We start from the raw sequence: 23,560 nt of genomic DNA on the forward strand, positions 1-23,560 counted from the left end.
GGATTGTTTGGGAGACTTTCCTGATGATACCAGGTTTGGTTCAGGGGGTCCAAAGTTATGGACTCTCAAAAGGGGTGCCCCATCCCCCATTGTTTCCAATGGAAGCTAATAGGAGATGGGCTAGACATTTGAGGATCCATAACTTTGGACCCCCTGAACCAAACTTCACTAAACCTGGGTGGTATAATCAGGAGAGTCTCCTAAAGATACCCTGAAAGTTTGGTGCTGCTAGTTTAACAATTGCACCTTTGACAGCAGGCACCCCCCAAATTTTCCCAGATTCTCCTTTTAAATCCACCCCCTTCGGCATGGATTTAAAGGGAGAATCTGAGGTCCCCAGTTTAAACATTGAAAGTGATGCTGTTTCAGGGTGGGGGAGAATCCACCCCAAAACAGCATCACTTTTAATGTTGTTTTAACTGGGGACCCCAGATTGTCCCTTTAAGGTGGATTTAAAAAGAGAATCTGGGCTCCCTAGTTTAAACACCATTGAAAGTGATGCTGTTTGGGGGTGGATTCCAGCATCACAGTGGCCGCCCATGGGGTGGGGGCACAAAACTCAGATTTTGCACTGGGCTCCATTTTTCCTAGCTTGGCTCTGCCTGGAGGGGAGGGCAGATGGGACTGCCGGCTGCCGGCTGGGAGCCCAGTCGGGGGGGGGTGGGCAGGGGGGAGGGTGAGGCAGGTGGGACAGGGGAGTCTGCCATCCCTGGCTTCAGAGAGCTGCTTTTATAAGCACTGAGGCCGGTTGTGGGGCTTTGGGAGGCATGACCATGCCCCCCAGGGTGTGGGGGCAAGGCCCCGCCCCCTAATCTCCCATAAAAAATCTATATCTACATCACTGGTCATGCTACCTCCTCAGTAAGCCCCCCCCACTCCTTTGGACTGCACTATTGGGCAGGTTATCAACCAAAACAGAAGAGGCAAGACCAGCAAGAAATTTGGTGGTCAGTATTGCCAGGTCATGGAGGATGTGAATTAATTCTCAATTATCCTAGTTTTTGACACTTCATTTCTCTTTATTTCCTATTTCAACTCTGCAACAATTTTGGAAGACATTAATTCATAGGATAGCCATGTTGAAAGCAACTTGTTCACAAACACCCCCCCCACACACACACACACCTTTTAGGGAACATTTTGATGTTTTTCATTTATATTCACCTGCTCACAAAAAGAAATCTGGTTGGTGTGTGAAAAGACAGAGTGTTTGACAACTCCTAGTTAAGAACGTTTCTATTGTTTTGCATATTTAATAGCTTCACACGAGTTCTTTGGAAACTGTCTGCTAATATTTCTGAAACAACCCACTGTGACATTTAAAACATCCTGATACTACATGTTTTACTTCAATTTTTATATTAAAGGAACAATTTAAAAACAAACTGCTACTTTTGGATGCCTTCTGAGTAGTTGAGAAAACTAAAATAGGTTGCATATTGAAAAATCTAGTTTGATCAGTGCCTTTACTTCATTATGGAACAAATATAGGTTTCTTAAATTAGGTTAATAAAACAAAATGGAGAGAATAATTTCCTTTTACAACAGCTATTCTGTACAAAAGTTTTTTGCATAAAAGTAATTTCAGTGACTAATTGTAAACAAAAAAAGATGAAAATATAGGACAAGCATCTTTTGAAGTATATGAGAAAGACGACATCACTACAACCTTCTTTTTGGGCTTTTTCTTCCACAATTAGAAAGAGCAAGAGGTTTGGGACCACATTAGTTAATATACAGGTATCTAAAAGAAGATTTGCAGAAGATTGAAAAACTTTTAGTCTGCCTGCTTCCATAATTTTTACATTGGCTCTGAAAATTAAAATTAAAATGAGGCAAAATTGCAGCAGGATTTTTAGAGGGCCTGTGAACAGGCCATGTGCCAAAGTGATATAAAGAGACTAGTACAAAATATTATTGATCAGCTATCTTTACTTTCAAAGTATTTCACTCTAACAGAAATGTGAAATACATGATCTATTGTCTTGTGAGTATAACTGAAACAATTATAATAGTTAGTACATTTTCTACTTCCCCGACCAGCTATCCCTAGTGAATAATTTTATGCTATTTTATGTATTTATATGCCAATAAAAGGTGTTCTTGTTGTTGTTCTTGTTCTGGTTGTATAACTGAAAAAGATTATTTTCTGGACATATGGGACATATTTAATTATTCCCCTTAATCAATGTGCTTACTAAAAAGGAGTTATACTAAGGTTTCAGCTTTAGATGGATTGTTAAGTATTTTTACTATCGGCTAATTGCAGTAAGATGTGCTTTATTTCAAATATTCTTAACGACTCTTTTCCCCTCCTGATAAACAAGATAAAATATTGGAAGATTCATAAGTTACAAGAAAAACAAGAGTATCTTATATACTTACGTATAAGTCTACTTTTTCAGCACATTTTTTGCGCTGAAAAATGCCCCCCTCGACTTATACGCGAGTGAATGGGTAGAGAGCAGGTGGGGGGAATGGGTGGCGAGCAAAAAAAGGCTGGGAGCTGAGGGTGTTTTTCTGCATCTGCTCCCTGCTATGTGGACACAAATGCAGCTCCCAGGTAAGCCTTGGGCTGTTGCTTCACTGCACTACAGGTGGCCAGTAGCTTCATTCACAGTGAATATTCAGCGAATAGGTGTGAATATTAAATATTTATTTATTTTATTTTATTTATTTATTAAACTTTTATACCGCCCCATCCTCTAGGGGGCAGTATAACATTTATATGTTACAGAATTTTTGTTCAGGCCTGGAAGCTCCATGAATGCTAGGGAGCCACACTCATTGGGAAATCCACACCATTGGAGCCCATGGTGGCAGGAATCCCCCCCCCCCACACACACACACATAGGGTACCCTGGGGTGCAGCCACTGCCAGCACCTTTCTCAGCCCCCACCCAGTGTTTTTGGAAAGCAGGTGGGACTTCTGTCCAGCTGAGCTTGCAGACCTGCAAAAAAGACTTGCTTTGGGGCAGCGGCTGCCATCACCACACAAGCATCTTCACTGTGAAATAAGCTATCTGCGTTGAAGGAGAACCTGTAGGGACTTTTTAAAAGGGGGGTCTTGTTGAGCATCTTCCCTATGAAACTCTGAAGAGATACTGTCTGTGAGAGTTATATATTCCACTTCAGAACTTTTAAAGTTATTGTTGATACCATACTGTTTTTCTTTGAAATAAATATTCAAAAACATTTTTATTGGTATCTATTTTTATTTTTGAAATTTACCAGTAGCTGCTGCATTTCCCACCCTAGTCTTATACTCGAGTCAATAAGTTCTCCCAATTTTTTGTAGTAAAATTAGGTGCCTCGACTTATATTCGGGTCGACTTATAGGCGAGTATATACGGTAATCACTGTATAAAATGGACCTGCTAGTTAGTTTTAATTGGAGAAAGAAAAATAAACCTTTGGAGAGGAGAGCACAACAAAATAGCTTAAGAAACAACAAGACTAAAAAAAGTTAGCACAATAAATTAAATAGTCTACTGCAAGTGGTTCCAGATTCTGTTTACAACCAGCAGGGGGGACCTGTTAAAAGCATCACCCAGGGCAAGCACTATGGCTTGCTGCTTCCAAACTTCACATTGAGTTCAGGGGCAGGGGTGCCTGTTCAGTACTGAGCTTGGCTGGGTCAGGAATGTGCAGGTCTGAAAGCCTGCACTTTAAAGCTGGACCTGGATGAGCCAAACATAGAACTAAGCACTTGGTCTGAACAGCTTCAGATTTATACTGACTGGTGGAGCTTGACTGGTGGAGCTTGAAGGGGTGGAGCCAGCAGTATAAATCTGGAGCCAGCAGACCCAGGGCTCAGTTCAATGCTGGGCTCAGCCTGGCTGGGTCCAGCCTTAAAGTGCAGGCTTTGAGACCTGCCAGCATGTTTGCCCCTCTGCTGGAGTAAGCGCTGCAGGGAAGGCAAATCCTCTGGTGCAGAGCTGCACCACCTCCACAGTATGATTCCCCCCCATCTGGATTGGGCCATTAGGAATTCTTCTTCTGTCCCACAGAAGATATATTCCCCTCACCCTTTATTTATGGTCACTGTGGAAAGCCTCTCACCACTATTCCACACCTACTTTGACCGATAAATAAACTTCTAGTTTCTTTGGCAGTGTATTTCTGCTCTCAGCATACGCTGACACACATCACATTTCAGATTTGATGTTAATACACGGGGGTTCAAACTTCAAAAAAAGTGTTGCAAACCAACCTTTCCCTCTCTTAAAGAGAGCCGTCCTTTAAGGTCAAGACCATCGTGGTAACTCGGTATCAGACCACAGGTCAACTTATCCAATCAGAGTGCTGTCCAGTTTCTATGAAGTTTTTTCCTTTATGCTCTGTGACTGCTCTTTGTTTTTGGCTGCACTTCCAAATCTTATTTACCTATGCAGTCCATCACAGATTCCATACTGGGAACCTGTGCCTTAGGCAGTCATTCTCTTAGTGTTACAGGGGGAATTGTGAGGATAAAATTGAGGTGGACAGAATGATGCTGTCAGATGTTTTTGGTCCCCATTGGGCAGCAATCAGGCCATGTCAGCATGTAGGCAGTGTTCCACAGACACAAACTATTTGTTGACATACAATGCTGACAAAGTTATTTTGCTGCCCAGAATATTGAACTGACTGCTATTGGAAACCATGGCCAATGCTTTACAAAGACGAAACAGCATACAACCTTATGCAAAACCTTCACCAATAGGGTCTTCAATCTTGTAAATAATTATTAAAATATTTTAGCCTACCTTTCTAAATGCCTCTGAAAACATTTTTTAAAATTTACCACAATGACTGAACTGAATACAGGAAAATGAAATTAATGGGTCTTTCTGAATTCACCTGTCATGAACAAATCATGGTTTGTTTGCAACAAGAATGAGCTGGATGTCCTCAAGCTCATGCATTCCCTTCCTATGCTGTGATTGAACCCTTCTGGATGCAGAAATAAGTGACGTTTGTTGGAATATCTAACCAGGACTTTTCAACAAACTGCAGTTTGTACCTTATCACTGACTGGGATGTTGAATCAAATTACCCATCATTTGTTTGATTTGTTAAGTTTATTTATCACCATTATTTATTATAGTATTTCTGATCGTGCCTTAGTCACTGCTTAAAAAGGGATTAAACCCCACTCCCACTCTACACATTTTTATCACTGTGAGGCAGATTTTCCTGCCTTTCCTTTTTGGGTCTCACAGGATTGAATAATCTCTCTGGTAGTATGTGATGGTTTCAGGCTATAGTTCTAATATTGTCCCACTTTTAGGTGTAGAATGCTTTTTTCTTTACAAACCAATCCCCTTGAAATCATGGCAGATCACAAAAATGGCCAAACGCAAAGATTATATTTTTTTCAAGGATTAAGGCAACAATCTAAACAATATTTTTATTTAATTCATGAGCAAAATAAATTATAATTGGGTTCCATTTCACATATAAACCAGTTATGTCCATCCAATGTCCATTTTCTATATGTAGGCTATGTTAAAAAGAATGCAAAAACCAGTACAATTATCATCACTGTGTTCATCATGGCCATATTACAGACTTGGCAAGTAGAAATTTGTACTCAACTCTGGTTTATGCCTTAACTGTGTCACAACATGGCAAAGCTAAGTGTAGGTGGCAAAGGTGCTGGTGGCTGGGTACCCTTCAGCTCTGTGGTGACAAAACCCAGAAGTGGGTGCTACTGTGGAGGAATGCTGGAAACCAATTAGATGCTGGTGCAGAAGAGGGCAGGTTGGGGCATTCCCAGGGGTGGAACAATTTAGTCAGCATCAACCCAGGCTTTAGGGCCAGGGATGCTGTGACCAGAGCATCAAATTTACACCACCTTTTTTCAATGGCATAACTCCATTAAGCCCTGTGGAGGGCTTCCAGGCAGCTGGGGTTTTTGTTTGTTTATCTGACTGCTCATGCCACCTGGAAGCCCACTGTATGCAACATGGTTGCACAGCAGTGGTGCTGGCCTGGCTGCCTCACCATCTAGATTGGGCTGCTAATGTCTTTAATTTTGATTTTTTTTTTTGCCATCTGCATCATTTTTCACAGAAATTTGTTAAATCTTTGGATGTTGTTTTTATCCTATTGTGTGGTTTTAGGATGGAAGCAACTCTGAGCCCACAAGGGGAAGGGCAGTCTACAAATGTTGTTGTTATCTACTTGTGCTATCCAGCTTCACTAAAATGTCATATTTCTAGTATACATATACTTTCAATGGCTTCCAATCTAAATACAGAGTTATTGATTCATTTCTGCAATGTCTTCTTTGCCCATTACGTGTGCACCAGCTAAAATTGAATGCTCATTTGGTGAGGGGAAATAAAAAAGGTGCCAAAAGTCATATATAAGGTTGCACAATTTTCACTGATTCTTCTTTGGTGTGCAGTACTGTTGAATACCATCACACAGATACACAAAAAGCAGTGCTTCTCTTAATTGTGTGTTACCACTGTGCAACCATAAATACAGGAAGATGGCGCACTGACATAGTTCCTCCCATCCTAATGACATACGATTAACCCATATTGCTTTAACATATGACATTCAACATAATGGCTTTTGAAGGCTCTTTTTAGTGAAATCATGTTATGATTCAGAACAGACACTATAAAATCAAATCCTGGCACTGAAATTAAAATGCTTTTTGATGAAGATCTGCCGTAAGGCAATGATTCCCAATGTGTGGCCTTTATCAGTTTTCAGAGTTGAGATACTATGGTGAATAATATAATAGTTAGTGTTTTGGGGAAAGACATAATATGGCTGTCATCTAAAGACTGGTTCTAACTGTACTTTTTGCAGGTAGAAACAAATAATCCCGGAAAAACTTGTAGAAATTCTGACTATGGCAAACTCCTACTGGAGCTCAGGACTATACTCAATGCTTACAGAAAAATCTTCTGTTGGAAAAATTCACTTTCTGAGGAGTCAGTTTGAAGCACAAAATGACCATTGTACCATTCCCATAATTCTCTCCACAACTGCCACTTTTTATGATACTGTTCACCCTTTCAGATATTTTGACTCCATGAACTTCATGATGCATTTTTACCATCAAAACATTTCTAGAATTCTACAAGGAGCATGCACTTTGGGAGTGGAGAGTTACAGCAGCAGAACAGAATATGGGGAAAAGATGAATACCCTCAACAGTCCCTGCACAGTCTGGGATTTGCTTGCATTTGCATGCAATGCTTAATTCTGACCTTTATCTCAAATGTTCACAGTATGACAGAAGTATAGTTTGTGTGCAATGGATGTATATAGACACATACCATAGCATTAAAATTAGCATGCTTGCAATTACAATAAGGAAGAGAACATTTCAAAGAGGCTTGGACTGCCCTATGACCCTCTTGTGTTATTTTTGGCAGATTCATTTTCTATAACGCTATGGAAAAATAAAATGTTATTACCCAAAAACAACAGTTCCAAGACGGTGATGCAGTAGTCATCCACTATAGACAACTCAAGCTACAGAACTGTTAACTAATATTCTTCTGAACTGATATACAACTAATGTATAAATGAAAATATTAATCCCAGCATTTACAGAAAACATTCTGGAAAGGATAAGAGCACTTACAAAATGCAGTTCTTAACAGCATATTAAGTTTTTCTTCCAAGAATAGATTATTTACACTTCACATTCCCAGGCGTCTCAATCTTGAAAACAACTACACAGTGAAGGTACAATTTAGACAATGAAAACTGATAAATTAGCTGTGTGATTTTGTGTTTTCTTTAGAATTTTAGAGCTTTGCTGGTTGGCTAGATCAGATGTTCTCAACACACTTTCTTTGCAAAATGATAGCATTATTATTACTAATTGTACTGATAAAAGATGCTATTTGATACGTACATGCGGTTTCTATAAAAAAACTGTAGAACAGCCTCAGACATATGTTAATAGTATACCATAGTCAACCCTCTTGCTAGCAAATGCCTACAAATCCACTCTCCCAACCTGTTATGTCATATCTCTAATTGCAAGTCACTGCAGTGATGCTAAGCGTTTCTCTGTGATAAAGTGCCAGCTTCACTAAAAGAATCCTTTCTCTGCAATCCTCCAAAGCCATTTCTCTGTGCAGAGCCCAAAGCAAATGATGCAGAATCACGGTTTGCGAAGTTATACGTGTGCAATATTTGACGGAGATTTGTAGTAAAAAAAGAAGGGTTTATTTAACAGTCATTGCCAGGTCTTTTACAGCATTAAACCTAAGATTTCTGTGGACATATCTCTCTCACACCCGCATAAATCTTCTCCTATTCTAAATACTTGGATCACAGTCACAAACACAATCACAAACACAGCTAGCAAAAAGATAAGCTATGAATAAGCAAATCACACCTCACAGCAGTGCTGTAACATTGTATCACACTTCACAAAAAACAACATGCTTGTTTACTCACATTCTGTTGCCTCATGCATTAAAAGCATGCTGAACATTGAGACTTCAACAACAGCCCTTTATTGTATTCTAAACATTTACCTAGCAGGCACTTAGTAGGCAAAATATAAAAGAAAAACCATCTGTTATCACAGCTTAGCGATGTTTGGTTCAGAATTTAAAAAGTTGGGACATCTTCAGCAATTACCACAGAATTTTGAGCGTTCAGGCAGCCTATCAATATTCTGCTAGTTTCACCAGCTGATTCAGATAATTATGTCAATTTAATCAATGCATTAAAAAAAACCCTAGCAAAATTCATATTATCTTTCTACAGACAGATAATGCAAAAGAAAAAAAATCACACTATTATTGCTCATCTTTTCTTTCTTAGTAGTTGTTAATGAAATGGTGAAAATGAGTGGCTGGATGCGAGTACAATACATGTAGATAGATACTTGAATACATACCTGGGAAACCCCCTTGTACCATTGCTGTATCAATATGCACTTCAAGGTATCTGCATTCCTGACAACCATTCAAATGCTGTGAGCAGCTCTAATCCTCATCACATAAACACACACACACACATACATTCAGAGACAGAGAGGCTCAGTGCTCCTCTTTCGTCTGATGACCTTGGGCCTGTCTCAGAGATTCCCCTTTCTTTAAGGGCAAGCTATCCGTTCTCTGTCTATTAATGCATGTGATCAATTACACTTCATTTCAAGCTTACCCACAAGCATACAGTTACATCTGGCAGCAAAACTGCCAGCACAACTATGCAGGGAAAAGCAAATCCCTGGTTTCCCACATCTGACCCACTGACGTTCGACTGCTGCTGCTGCTGCTCGTGCTGCTGCTACTGTGCTGTTGCACTGCCAGAGATCACTAATATTCCTGTCCCAAAATGTACGTCAATTTAGCACAGTACTGGATCTTTCTTTCTCAGCCAGCTACAGCCGGTACTTAATGGTCCACTCTTAATTGCAGAGAAATGGTTTATAACATCCAGTCACAAATATTTATAGATGCATTTTCTGGTTCAAAATCATCACAGAATGTCTGTCAGCCTAGCAGACTTGTTCAACTATTACCCTTCAGTAGTCATATTAGCTGAGATGCACCACAAAGTAACAGTTATTCCTCACAAACAAAACTATTTAGTTTATTCAGGTCTAAATTCTGCTTATTACTTGCATATGTTACTAAAGAGAAATTAGGAAAGCCTAAACATTTGAAGCATTTAAAGTTGCTTCTTTTTTAGCAATTAAAAATCACAAAAGCCTGAAGGGAAGAACTCTAACATGGAAATCACCAAACTCATTAGTTTTTCTAAATGATCATTTTATAGCTTCTTATGTACTTGTGTCTGGTGCTCAGGTCAGAAATATTTAAGGAAATAGAAATGTACTTTAGGGTACAAGATTAATTATGGAATTTGAAATTTCTAGTTATCTTTTGGTCTATTATTTTCCATTAGTCTTAGTTTAAGAGAGAATGCTATAAAAATGATTCACCTATTAAGTCAAATAGAGCAAATAATGTGAAGAGTATACCTTTTATACCTTTTTCTCCTTAGACTTGTATAAATAATTTGCTTATCTGTACTTTGCTTATAAAAATGAAAAACAATAAGAGTTAAGGAACAGCACAACTCAAACACCAGCCTCCTTGCCAATAATCTTTCTTTTTATGTCACCACTAAAGGACTAAGTATACTAGCAAAGAAAGCCACATAAGCTTTCATGTTATTTAAATGTAAGAAAGTCCATATGAACTAGAGAGCCATCCTTATGTTATATTTTCCTTGTGTACATCTTGAACAGCAACACTTTCTGGTGACTGCAGTGACATCTATTGGAGAGGCCGTGTTTGACTTCAGGCTCCTTTTCACCTTATGACAGCAGAGTACATTCCTATTTTTATAAAAATCAATTTGCCCTCTTTTTTCTTATTCTCACCGAGTTACTTGCCTAAGTAGCCCCCTAGAGACACACTCTCTAGTAACTTCACATGCTGTCAATACAAATCAAGTACCTAAAGCTTCAACATGCCCATCATTTTAATAAATTAATACAAGGGTAGAACATACCATTATATACTTTTTATTAGATTTAGGCAGAAAAACTCCTAGTCTTTTTCTACAGTACAAAGCATGCCTTGGAAACAGCATAATTGTCATCAGTAATAATGGATCAGATCATAAGTCTTCTGCCTGTGCAAAGCATGTTGGTGAATCTCCTGATTCCCCTTTCCCATTTGCAGACCTCCTAGTTGCACTCTATTTGTCTCCTAAACTCCAGGAGTCACATTTGAGGGATCACAGAAGGCTGCAGGGAGCTGTCCTGCCCATGGTCCTTAAGATGCAATACAATAATTCTGTCCAGCCAGTAGAAGGCACATTCTGTAACTAATTCAAGGCAGCACAGTCCCAACTCATTGAGCTATTAAGACACTGACAGATGGAGACTGGATTGAGTTTTCCCAGTAAGCTTTGAATCTGACTAGAGGTTTGTACATGAGCCTTCTGTATTATACACAGTGCATTCTTTGACAGAATTGGACCCTACTATGCCCACTGACTTCAATGGACTTAAAAGTGTGTAAATCTGCTTAGGACTGCAGTGTAAGGTTTTATGATTAAATTCCAGGTTGTTGCAGCAACTGATAGAGCAGCTTCTTTACCCAAACACTACATTTTGTGATCTCGCTGTCCAGGAATTTAAGGAGTTCCTGCAGAAGAACGGAATTAAACACATTCGAACATCTCCCTAGCATCCTGCTTCAAATGGCTGAGAGGGCCATCAGAACTTTCAAAGAAGGAATGAAAAAGTTAACTAATGGGACTGAGGAGACCAGGCTGGCTCAATTGCTTTTGAAATACAGAATCAGCCCCCTCTCTCCAGACCACCACAGCGATGAATTCAGCCCAGTTGTTGATGGGAAGGAGGTTATAGACTCACTTGGATTTAATGGGTCCCAATATAGAAGAGGAAACGCGAAGAAAACAGACACTTTAAAAAGGTAATCATGATTACCATGCTAAGGATAAAGACTTGGGACGTGTCCAGGAGGTAGAGTTTTCTTCCAACCCAAATCAGGTTCAAATTAACTATCCATTTTACAACACTATGCTGGATTCCCCATGGGCCAAAAACAGTGGTGTGAAAACAGCGTGAAAACGGCATAAAATGGTATAAAAGGGTTTACACCATTTACACACCGCTGTTTTTGGCCCATGTGGAATCCGCCTATGTGAGCACTTTATGTTTTCAAAAGATCCAGAATTATGAGAGTGACAGGGGAAGCCTGTTGATAAGAAGCTGAGAAATATCATGTGGTAATTCCTCAGATCCTTTAAAATAGCATCCACATCAGGCTTGCTCAGCAAGATGACTCTCAACACAGAACATTCCTCACATAGAACATTCCTCACATAACTGACATATTGATCTGACAAACTACTGTACTGTATATTATTTGGGTTCTTAGGAGCAAAAAGGAGAAAATGCCGAAATAACAGATACGATGCTACAGGGAAGAACTGAAGAAACCTACAGAGGCTCCATCATTTTTCTTTCCCCCTGCAGGTCAAAACTGGATGCTGTAATTTATGTTCTATCGCCTCTCCCTGTACTGTTTTCTAGTTCTTTCTCTCCCATTCACCACTAATGTTACTACATCTTATTCAGTTTTGCTGCTCAGAAACTAGCCACACTCTCATCAACCCTTGAGCAGAGTGTTTAACTCCACTGCAATTTAAAGTGAATGAAGAACTCTGAATGATAGGAGAGGTGTTACATACAATAACAGCCATTTGCTCTTCACTCCACCTTTTTTTGCACAAAATGAATCCACACCACTGTGTAAAACAGCATTAACATGCTTGTGTATCCGCAGTTTAAATGAACATGGTTTATAATAATTCAAATTGGGAAAATTCAATAAGCCAGTAATAAAACTATAACAAGAAACTTAAGGGCACCGAACAAAGTTGATGGGCAGTAAGCTCAGGATGGACAAAAGGAAATGCTTTTTTACCCAATGGAATCTGCTGCCATTGGATGTAGTGATGCCTGCAGGCATAAATGGCTTTAAAATGGGCAGATTTGTGGAGGATGGGTCTATTAATGGCTATTGGCCATGATGATTAAAGGAAGCCTCCAAATTCAGAGGCAGTAAACCTCTGAATACCAGTGCCCAGAGGTAATATCTGGGGAAGATCTTGGCCTCTATGCCCTATTGCTTCCCCTCCAGAGTAATGGGTTGGCCACTATGTGTAACACGATGGTAGATTAGACAACCTACTGGTCCGGTCTTCTTATGGTTTTATAAATATAGCATAATTCAGAAACAACCAAAAACCATGAAATTGCATGGTTCTCTAAACATAAAGAGTGGTCAACATATGATTCAGATGTAAGGGCTAAACCACTGTTTGGCCATTATGTAAACAAGTCTTGGAAAAATATGTAACATGTAGTTCTGCTCCAGAAGAGTAGACAAACATCAGTACACAAATAAACCACTCGTCTTAACTTGCTCTGAAGAAAAGTTTTCTTTACTGTTTGGGACAGAGCTTTCAAAACACTGTCCACCATTAGTCTTATGAATTTTATAAATTTTGTGAAAAGTAAGTAACCTATCAAAAACTGAGATATCTCATCACGCTGACAAATGTTAAGCATAGTTCTATAAACACAATCTGAACTATTGCTTGCTACTTCACAGCAGAGTCACAGATGAAGAGCAATCCTTAACTCAGCAATATTAATAAAACATCACATCATTTACCCTCTGTATAAAAGTCCTCTTCTTCCTCCTCCTCTGTCTCCTCAGAACTAGATGTTTTTGGTTCTTTGTAAGGAGGTGGCAGTTTCATGGGAGGCGGTGCTCCACTTTTCTTTTTAAAAGAGGAAAAAACAGGATACATAAGATCTTCAGAATTATTTTCCATTGATTGCCAGAAAAAGCCTTCAGTGATATAAATATATTTTTGATGTACATACTGTTTCCAAATGAAGCTTCAAGTTTAATAGGGTTTTTGATTCCTATGCTCAAAAACATTTTGCTCAAAAGCAAATGCTCAAAAAATATTTTTTTGAACCAGAGCCGAATGTGAGGAAAATGGATTTCAGATTAGGCTGCTTAAGAAACAGAATGCTTAACAGCAAAGTACACAACAGACAACACAAATTAAAACGTCTCTGCTTGACAGGAACTTCAATCCATTTTTCTTCATAGAATTTATAGAATTCTATTTTCTATGTACTTTACAAAAAGAACACTGAACACATTAAACTATAATACTTTACTCAGATTCTAGGTGCAGTTTTCAAAAGTCCATTAATTATAATTTTTAATTAAAAATATTACCTCACATAGATAAAGACATTTGCGATAGTGATGCATGTAGTGGTACATATCCAAACTAAAGAGTTCTACAGCAGGTTACATCCAAGCATCTGTTTGTCTGGCTCAGACTAACTGAATCGTTCTTTAGCTACAGTTATTATGCTCAATTGCACCTCATGCAATCACAGCTCTAATAGCAAGATGCACTTTAGCAAACTAATGCAGGGACCGGATGCCATGAGATCAACACAAATGGCCAGAAAATCATCCTTCTGCAATACAGTGTTAATATCAAGGATCCATGTCATGTTAGGAGGATATTGCTCCATAATGCATATGGTAAAAGCCAAACCTATCTTTTTAAAAAATAATTACATTTATATTATTTCACATAATTTTTATCAGCAATATGAGAGACAGAAGCTAAATACAAAACTGCCAATAAAACAAGCAGCCATTTATCTGCAACAGTGATTCAAAATTATTATGCTTTTATAGAATAAATTCTATCCAGTTAAGAACAAAAATGTATAAAAAGAATAAAATAAATATCAGTAATAAGTTTCATAACAAAATTGCACCAAGACTACACAGAAGCAATTGAGAAATTCTGAAGCTACAAGGCAACAGGTCATCTGGAGGAATGGCTTCTCCCAGAAGCTATCATGACTTTAAGAATAAAGTATTTTAAGAATAAAAGAATTTATTTAAGAATAAATTCATTAACTAAACCAGAAGCTTTCTTTTGAATAAGTTTTTCCCCACAGTGATGTTACCATTGTCAAACACACAGCAAAGACTTGCTCCAATTTCATTCAAACTGTAATCTTAAATAAATTATACACTTAATTGTTTCTATCATATTTTTATTTTACCCTCTTCAAGGAATTTAGGGTAATACAGATGGTAGCTTCATTCTCCAGTTAATCCCCATAAATCTCATACAGTATATTATATTAGGAAACCACCAGGAATTTACTGAGTGTGGGTTCTTATGGTAACACATTATTTCTACAGAAAGAGGTTCTCTCGAATTGTGTTTTTAATAGCCCAAGTAAAGGCTTCTTAAAAAGCCTTTGGAAGAAAATTCGCTGCTTTCCTTACTCATGTTCCCCCTAGTTTAGTTTTGTTGATTAGATGAGTTGATTAGATCAAAATCCCAATCAGTATTAACAGCTGTATTTGAGCCTGGCCAGAAAACTAGTTCATCACACAGTCTACTAACACATATGCAACTTCATATCTCTTCTATCATACAGGGTAGGTTTCCCCATTGAAACTCTTCTCTTCCTTCACTATCAATACTGTGTGCGTGCGTGCGTGCGTGTTAATGGCCAAATCCCTCTTCTGATCTGCCTAGTAACCAACCCAAGCTCTGTCAGAAGTTTTGGCCTAACCATGCATGAATGTCCAGGAGTGTTGGGACTGTACTATCGAAGGCTTTCACGGCCAGAACCACTGGGATGTTGTGTGGTTTCCGGGCTGTATGACCATGTTCTAGTAGCATTTGACGTTTCGCCTGCATCTGCAGCTAGCATCTTTGGTTACACAGTGAGATTATTTTAGATGGGGGTGGGCAGGGGAGGAACCCACATTCAATAACAAACAGTTCTAATTTCTAGGAAACAGAGAAACAGAGGAAACTCATATCAGAACATTAGTAGGAATGCTCAGAAATTAATCAAAAGAAAGCACAACCAGTAGCTGGCCCTTGGCTTAAGCGCCCTTCACAGAGTGTGTTAGACTTTAAAACTTATTTTTCCTATTCTGAAATTGTGATCTACCTTGGCAGGCAGGCAAATGGTCATGCTCATACTGCCTATTTACCTCCAGAAAGGCAACCCATTTTCATTCAACTTTAATCTGAGGAGTTTATCATTTTGTTCCCTGGAAAAGGAATGTCTTATCTGAGGTTCAGTGTTCCTTGTGTGTCAAACAAGATATCCTGAATTCCCCAGATCTACCTATTTCTTAAGGTTTGCCTTAATAAACATTTTTGAGAGCCCATAAATCAACTATTCGACCTTTGAGTTACATCAGTTTATCTAATGTTGGTAGCAGTTCTATTTTAAATAGATAGCAGTTCTATTTAAAAAAATATTTTTTATTTTGCCAACAGAATTTACAGAAAAGGAAAAAAGATTCAAAGAATTAAAAAAGCAAATAAGCATAGACAAACATTACTATACTACAATTGTATCAGGATTAAATATTAAGAGGATCTGCATTTCTAATCTTGTAAGATTCTTAATTATAATAATAAAGATGAACTAATATTAACTAATATACTGAAAGGGCACCAACTTTAATCATTCAACATTCAAACAATCTGATTATTTTTGCAACAGTCTCATTGATTATATTTAGAAAAAAAATAATAAACAGATACATGTAAATTTGTGTATACAGCAAAAAATATTTCAATACTCCAAAAAGCCTTACTCTACTCTAATGAGTTACAGCAGTTTGTTTCATGTTGGTTAGATAGCAGTTCTACTTTCCAATGGATGTTTTCATATTTAATTTAAAAGCTAAGTCTATAACAAAGAGTTTCAGAGTGGTTTCATGTAACCTGTGGTATTTTTGAAGTATTCCTTTTTTATTACTAGCAGTTCCTGGTAATGAACAATATTAATACAGCAAAACATTTGAAAAATGAAGGGATTCTTTAAAAAGGTTGCAATTACAGTCCAGCCTTTGAGAACATGTATTAATCAATTATAGTTGGGAATTAGTAGCAAAGCACACTGCAGGTTCAATCACTGGCATTTCCATTAAAGGTATCCAAGATAGCAGTTGCTAGGAAAAGCTTTTCTTTGAAAAAAACTTCCCAGTTCAGAGCTAAAGGGACCAAATATTTGATTCAGCATTTCATATATTTTTCTTTTTAGTTTGTTAGAACTTTGATCTCTGGGATTTTGTCATTGAGACACTTCAGCTGACCCTTAACCTTATGCCAGCTCTAGAATTCATATATTCCATAGCCTTTGATCACATCCCAAGTGTCCCCATGTACTATTAATAATACTCTATAATGATAAAAGCTGATTGCTAATAGAAAGGGGAAAAACCATTAGCAAACCAACCACATTTTGTTCATGTTATCAACAGTCAGGAATAATGCATAATTTATACAGTGTGTACCTAGAGGTTTATGCAACATATTATTTAACTTTATTTCTGAAAAAAACATCTGCTTGGATATGATCTTCACAACGAAACTGCATTTTAAAGCAGCAACAAAAGAATACTTGAATGTTGTAAAGAACTTTGCATTTTTATAGTAATGGATTTGATCTATAGAATAGGAATTTATCTGTGGTAATGGGAAACTCTTTAAAGGCTGCTACTTTAAAAGGTCATCTTATTTCACTCTCCACACAACCCACTTCATATGGCAGAAGCAAGAGCAGCATCTTCATGCATACATGCATCGTGAGAATGCAATGACATCCTTGAATCACAGTAGACACATATCACTGATGAGAGATATACAGTGTGCAAGATAAGGATGTGAGTTCTGATGAAGTGCTGATTGTGTAGAAGAACAAAATGGGTGTCAAATCCAGGGGCTCGTAAATAAAGGCGGATTCCGCATGGGTCAAAAATAGCGGCGTGAAAACAGTGTAAAATGGCTTACAATGGTGTAAAAGGGTTTACACCATTTTCACACCTGTTTTTGGCCCAGGCGGAATCCGCCAAAAATAGAACCTTTGGACACAGAGCACATTGTAAAGAGAATGTTAATGTATACCAGGATGATTCACTGAAGATGTTTTTTTGTATACTGTATAACTGATTCACATCATAGCTGGTGACTAAATATTTGTTTTCCAAAGAAGTTGGAGATTTAAAGATGCAATCTTTTGCTTCATGTGAATAAACATTTTTATTTTACAGATACACAGTGTACAGGGCTTATGTATAGCCAAGTCCAGATTGTTAACTGGTAGCATGATATTTTTCATCATTTTCTATAACTCCTTTTTATGGTTGTTATGTCTCTGAAGATGCAAGTGGTATGTTAGGAGAAAAACTACCAGACCACAGCCACTAAGCTCAGAAAACCCACAACAGCCAGCTTTCAGCTGTAAAAGCTTTTGACAATACTCACTGGCTGATTTTGGACCAGTCACAAACTCTCAGTCTGACATACCTCACAGTGTTTTTTTGCAGATAAAAAGGAGCAGAGGAGCTCTTCAGTTTCCACTGTGGGAAGGTGGAGTACAAATAAATATAGCTGAAGCTAGGAGGCAGATATAATGTTGGTTGGTGAAAGACTGAGAAGGAGGAATGAAAAGGGGGGAAGATATGGGGGTTGCCAGGGGAGGAGAAAGAGGAAATACAGGAGAAAGTGATGAGCCTCTCACAAGTCCTTGAGGGTTTCCTATGAGGCAAGTGGGTCAGCCTTATGGCCACAAACTTGAGTCACAGCTTTCCTAGGTAGAGGCTGCTGGGCAAGGGGAAGCTGAAAACAGAGGGGCAGATAAAGGCTGTTGGCTGTCATCAACATATTTCAACAACATGCTGTCTGGTTTCAGGCAGGCACCTGTGGTGAGATGTAGCAAGCATAGTCCCAACACTGTCTGAGATCAAAACACAGATATCTAGAAGTCCAAGAGGCAAACCAGAAAGGCAAATCTGAAGAGCAAATGCCAGGTCAGATGTAAATCCAATAAGAAAAGTCCAGGTCCAGTCCAAAGTCTAACATACTGGTGTCAAGGGTACAGAGCACAGCTGGTACACAAGGGCTACAGACAAGTTGCTTCCATACTGGTTCACCCTTTTCTAGCTGCTTTTATCAGGAAAACCCTGATCAGGAAAAGGTGCAACTCTTCTGCCTGCTGAGTCACCCCAAGTCAGGTACACTTCAGTGATGGCTGAGCAGCCTGTGTTGTTGTCAGCCTTGATCCTGTGGTGACTGAGGCTTACAAGCAGAGGTTGACTGGTGCTGGGCTGCCAATCATATGCTATGGTGCCTCCTCCTGAGCCTGCCTTCTCCGGTGTTCCAAGGGCCCTGGCAATCCCAGGGATGAGGTTGGTGGCTGCACTGCTTTTATGTCAGCTTTGGCTCCCGGACTGTGAGACTGAGGGCATGGTGTGCTGACTTCAACTTGAGACACAACCTCTGCACCTGACAGAGTCTCTACTTTATCTGTCAGTTTTTTCCTGTGGCACCCAACAACTGCGCTTCCCTGTCTCTTCCTCATCCGAGTAGGTGTTTGTAGGCAGATCCATGACACTTGCATTATTTCTGACTCTTTCAAACACAAGAATGTACCCAAATGTCTCTTCCTTTAATTAAGCAGTTATTAAGTTACTGCTTTTATTTGTATCCCACTCCAATGCCTCTGATAAAATAAAAAGCAGCAAACACATACACAATCATTTGCCTTTTCTATAGTTACAGAAAAAGAACTACTGATTATCCTTGTGTGTTCATCTGAATTTTAAAGTGACAAACCATCCTGTAGCATATATCCTGTAGCATAACACTCTCCCCTCACACCAAAGACCAAGCTGGACCAGGAGGGCAGTGACTGTTTGCCCCTCACTGCCCCACCAGCCCTGGCACCACCATCTCCATTCCCCCACCCCCCCTCCCCTTGCCCCGAAGACCAAGCCAGGCCAACAGGACAGCAGCAGCTTGCCCCCACTGCCCTGCTACCCCACCCTCCCCATTCCCCTGCCTGCTCTTCCCTCCCCCTAAATACAAAGCCAGGATGGCAGAGCAGCAGCAACTTGCATCCTGGTGCTGCCAGCTCCAGCACCACCCTCCTCATTCCCCTCCCACCTTCTCCTTGCTCCAAAGACCAAGCTGGGCCTGGCAGGGCATGGGCAGCCAGACACCCTCCCACCTGGCCTGGCACCACCCTTCCCATTTCCCTGCCTGTCCTCTCCCAACCGCCTAAGACCAAGCCTCCCTCCCCAACTCACCACTCACTTGCCCGCTGCTCTCCGTGACGCTCTCCATGTTACTTCAGGTAAGTAAAACACAGTCTTCCCCCCCACCCTCACCCCCCTCACCCTGTGTAGAGCCCACAATATTTCTTACTACCACGGGCTTTACTGCTAGTTGTCATAATAATTTGATATGTTTCAGATTCTCAAACACAGAGAGTTAGGATAAAAGTTATTATGATAAATGAGAGCAGATAGAGCTATTTACCAGAGAAGTGTTCATTCTTCTCCAATATGATTTATAGTCCTACAGATGCTTTTAGAAAATCAGCAGCTTGGTGGGAAAAATCACTGTACTAGTTATCATATAAACCTGATTTAGAAATAACATCAACAATACCTGCTCAGTTTCTCCAGCTGTGTCTTGATCACTGTGATCTTTAATTTTCTTGGGGTTTATTATAGAAACAATCTGTAGAACATATAAAATATTTTAAACATACAATGCAGTCAAAAAGCAATACATTTTATCTTACAGACAATAACCTAGTTCAAATTAAGTTTCATTTATACTATTTTAAGTACCAAATAAAACCCTAATCTACAAATGTTATGTTTGTTGCTGCTATTTTCACTAGGATTTTATAATTTTACTGAGTCTATCAACGTGGGAAATTATTCAAAATGTAACATTCATATTTTATTATCATATACATTGAAAGTATAACAAATGCACATAAAAGTGGTAAACTTCATTTTGCAGAATGAGGTTAACAAAAGATAATACGACTCTGGAGACATAACACATCATTTTCTTAACTAATTCCAAAAATGTTCAGAAGACTTTATATAGGGTGGCATTCATATTCCTTATGAACAAACAAGAAAGCTTCCTTAACAGGACACATTTTTACCTTTAATTGTCAGTAGTTAGCAAATATTAGAACACTTAAATTCTGGTGTAATTTATTGATTTTTAAAAATCTTAATATATTATCTGTCTTGTTGCCTTGCCTTAAAATCATTTTTCATTAAAAATGTTCAAGGACCAAATTTCTCTCCAATAAATTATCATCAAACAAAGTGCATGCTACTTTGTATCTAGATTTAGAAATCGTACAGGTAACTCACTCTAGGTAGAGTAGACAAACTCTGAATAACAAACACAATGGGGTTGCCTGCATTTTTTATAGCTTCCACTGCTTCCTCATGAGTAGCATTTTGTAGATCTATTCCAGACACCTGTAAAGCAAATACATTTTTTGGTACTCTGTACTTTTCACAATATGAGGTTTCAGAATCTTCCCACCAATGAAAATTAACACCTTAAAATGTGTTCAAATGTTTCCAGTACCAAATATATTTAACAATTAAAAGCTAGTCTCAATAGTATTAGCATGATGCTCAGTCCTGAAAAAAGACATCCATGCAGATTTTGACAATTGTACATGCAGAAGAATCTAAGAAATGCTTACTAGACAAATGCTTCATCGTATTAAGTTTGGCTCATTTTGCTCAACTTATTCATAGCAATCTGCTCTATAGCTGACTTAATAGGGTATACTTGACTTATAGTTGCTTTTTGTGGCCTATTACCTTATCTTCATAAGCTTATGTGGTGAACTGCAGAGGAGAGAGGAAGCAGCTTTCTAAAGAATTCTGCTCTATTATAAGATATATGGATAGATGAATCTACAGTTCTCTACGTGGTTGCAGCTTTCTTTATAAGAAAGACTGAACCCAGTAAGTATAAATGAGCTGCACTTCCAATTTTCATAACCATTTCGTGCCATAAACCTGAAGGACAACTAAAGGAGGGGGGAGAGAGAGAAAAAGGAAAATTGGCCTGCTGAATTGGTGCCCTAGAGAGAATCAAATATGCATTTCCTCAGTGCAAAACTCTTCCATTTACAGCATGGAGAGAGAGGCATTGCACCCACTTGGGATCAATGTTACATGATCAGCTTCTTGAACTCAAACCACAAAAGTCAGTGCTATACAGAACATTAGAGCAGCCATGTAAAATCAGACAGTGGCCTATCTTGTCCAATATCCTGGTTCCCATACTGGCCAATCTGATGTCCCGATGTTCTGGAAATTTTAGAAGAAGAGTACAGAGTGTAAAGCCTTTCCCCGCTTTTTTTGAGCATGTCATCAACTGGTATTAAGACCAATACTATGTCTGAGCATGTAGCATTTTTTACTCACCACAGCTCATAGCCACTGATGGACTCATCATCCATGAATCTGTTTAACTCCTTTTAAAAGGTATCTTAGCCAATAACCATCACTAGATCCAGTAGCATTGAGCTTCATGAGTTACCTATGTACTAGGTGAATAAGGTGTATAAGTGATTCCTTCTTTGTCCTGAATTCTCTTCCTAGTAACTTCATCAGGTGTCCTGATGTGCTAGTGATGTGCTAGTGTTATGCATCAGAACAAACAAGTTGTGCCTAACCAGTTTTTCAACAGCAGTACAATTTTATCACCTTCCATCATGTCCCACATTAGTCTTTTTAATAAACTGAAAACCCCAAATTCTTCAGCCTGTTCTTGAAGGGCATGCACATTAACCAGAGCCAGCATGGTGTAATGATTAAGAGCAGCAGACTCTAATCTGGAGAACCATGCTTGATTACCTACTCTGACACATGAGTGACAGACTTTAATCTGGTGAGCCTGGTTTGTTTCCCCACTCCTACACATGAAACCTGCTGGATGACCTTGGGCTAGCTAACTTAATACTACCCCAAAAGATGATTTAAGCCCGTCTTCCCTTTGGGATTTTTAGGCAGCTGTTTTTTTTTCTGTCTTCCCCCCTTCCCATACTGCTTGAAATACCATTGGAGGCAGCGCAGGTATACTGTTGCAGCACCATCCTTGGTCGCTGCTCTACTACCCCTCCCCTTTGGACTGTTAAGGACTGCCTATTTCCTTACCAGACATTGTCAGAGACTCTACTTAATATCACCAGCACCTGAGATAGATATCTGAAAAAAAGATCTTCTTGGTAATGGCACCAAAACTGTGGAACTCTCTTCCAAGTGAGATTCATCTGTTTCTTTCAATTGTTGTTTTCCACCAGTGGTTGACAGTTATTTTGCTGTGTTTGGAATTTCTCACTACCAGTCATGGCTCTCCTGCCTGTTTGTTTGGGCATCTGTGCTTTTTTAATGTGTAATGTTATGTTTTTTTAATGCGTAATTTATTTATTCATTCTAATTTCTATTCCAGTCTACACCAGAAAACGGGGCTCAAGGCAGCAAACAATAGTTATATAAAATAACAAACATAATAACAGTAAAACTCTGATCTAATAATTAAGCATAAGACAGTGAAAACATTAATATAACTCTATTGTAAACTAACAAGACTGGTATCTTAGGACTTCCCAATATAAATAACAGAGATGTGCCCCCTAGGAACCCTCTTCTGATATGATAAAATTCAATAGTCCTCACTCCCTAAGTCATAGGGATGTTTCCTAATATGGCAGATAGAGAAAAGGAGTGGGAGGAAAAAGGACAAGAGAGGACAGGGAAAAAAGGAAGGAAAGGACAGGAATGGGAATAGAAAGGGGGGAAGGAAAGGCAGATCAGAACCATGGCTGCCTCAACCACGGTCCTGGCAGAAGATCTCCATTTTCCGAGCTCTACAAAACTGTACCACAATATCTCAGATGGTACGGAGTTCCACCAGGTTGGGTCCAGGACAAAAAAAGCCCAGCCCTGGATGTAGCCAGCCAGATATCCTTCAGGCCAGGGACTTTCAGAAAATTACTGGTGGAGGAACATAAGGTCCTCTGGGGGTGATACTGGAGATGCAGATATGAGGGTCCCAGACCAGTCAAAATGTCAACACCATCACTTTGAACCTGATCCGGGATTCAACTGGCAACCAG

The 23,560-nt window shown here is 39.0% G+C and overlaps 1 protein-coding gene across 8 annotated transcripts in view; it reads right to left on the bottom strand.

Moving 5' to 3' along the window:
- The window catches only part of PATJ (PATJ crumbs cell polarity complex component), a 211,710-nt gene that overhangs the window by 93,825 nt on the left and 94,325 nt on the right, over positions 1 to 23,560 (bottom strand). For all 8 annotated transcript variants that reach the window (XM_048496111.1, XM_048496109.1, XM_048496108.1 and 5 more), the window contains 3 exons: positions 20,790 to 20,900; positions 20,059 to 20,130; positions 13,197 to 13,305 (listed from right to left, as the gene is read on the bottom strand). In XM_048496111.1, coding sequence (XP_048352068.1) covers positions 13,197 to 13,305; positions 20,059 to 20,130; positions 20,790 to 20,900 — 292 coding nt within the window. The remainder of the gene's footprint in view (positions 1 to 13,196; positions 13,306 to 20,058; positions 20,131 to 20,789; positions 20,901 to 23,560) is intronic.

Source organism: Sphaerodactylus townsendi, linkage group LG05 (genome assembly GCF_021028975.2).
Source record: "Sphaerodactylus townsendi isolate TG3544 linkage group LG05, MPM_Stown_v2.3, whole genome shotgun sequence".
Classification (NCBI taxonomy): Eukaryota; Metazoa; Chordata; class Lepidosauria; order Squamata; family Sphaerodactylidae; genus Sphaerodactylus; species Sphaerodactylus townsendi.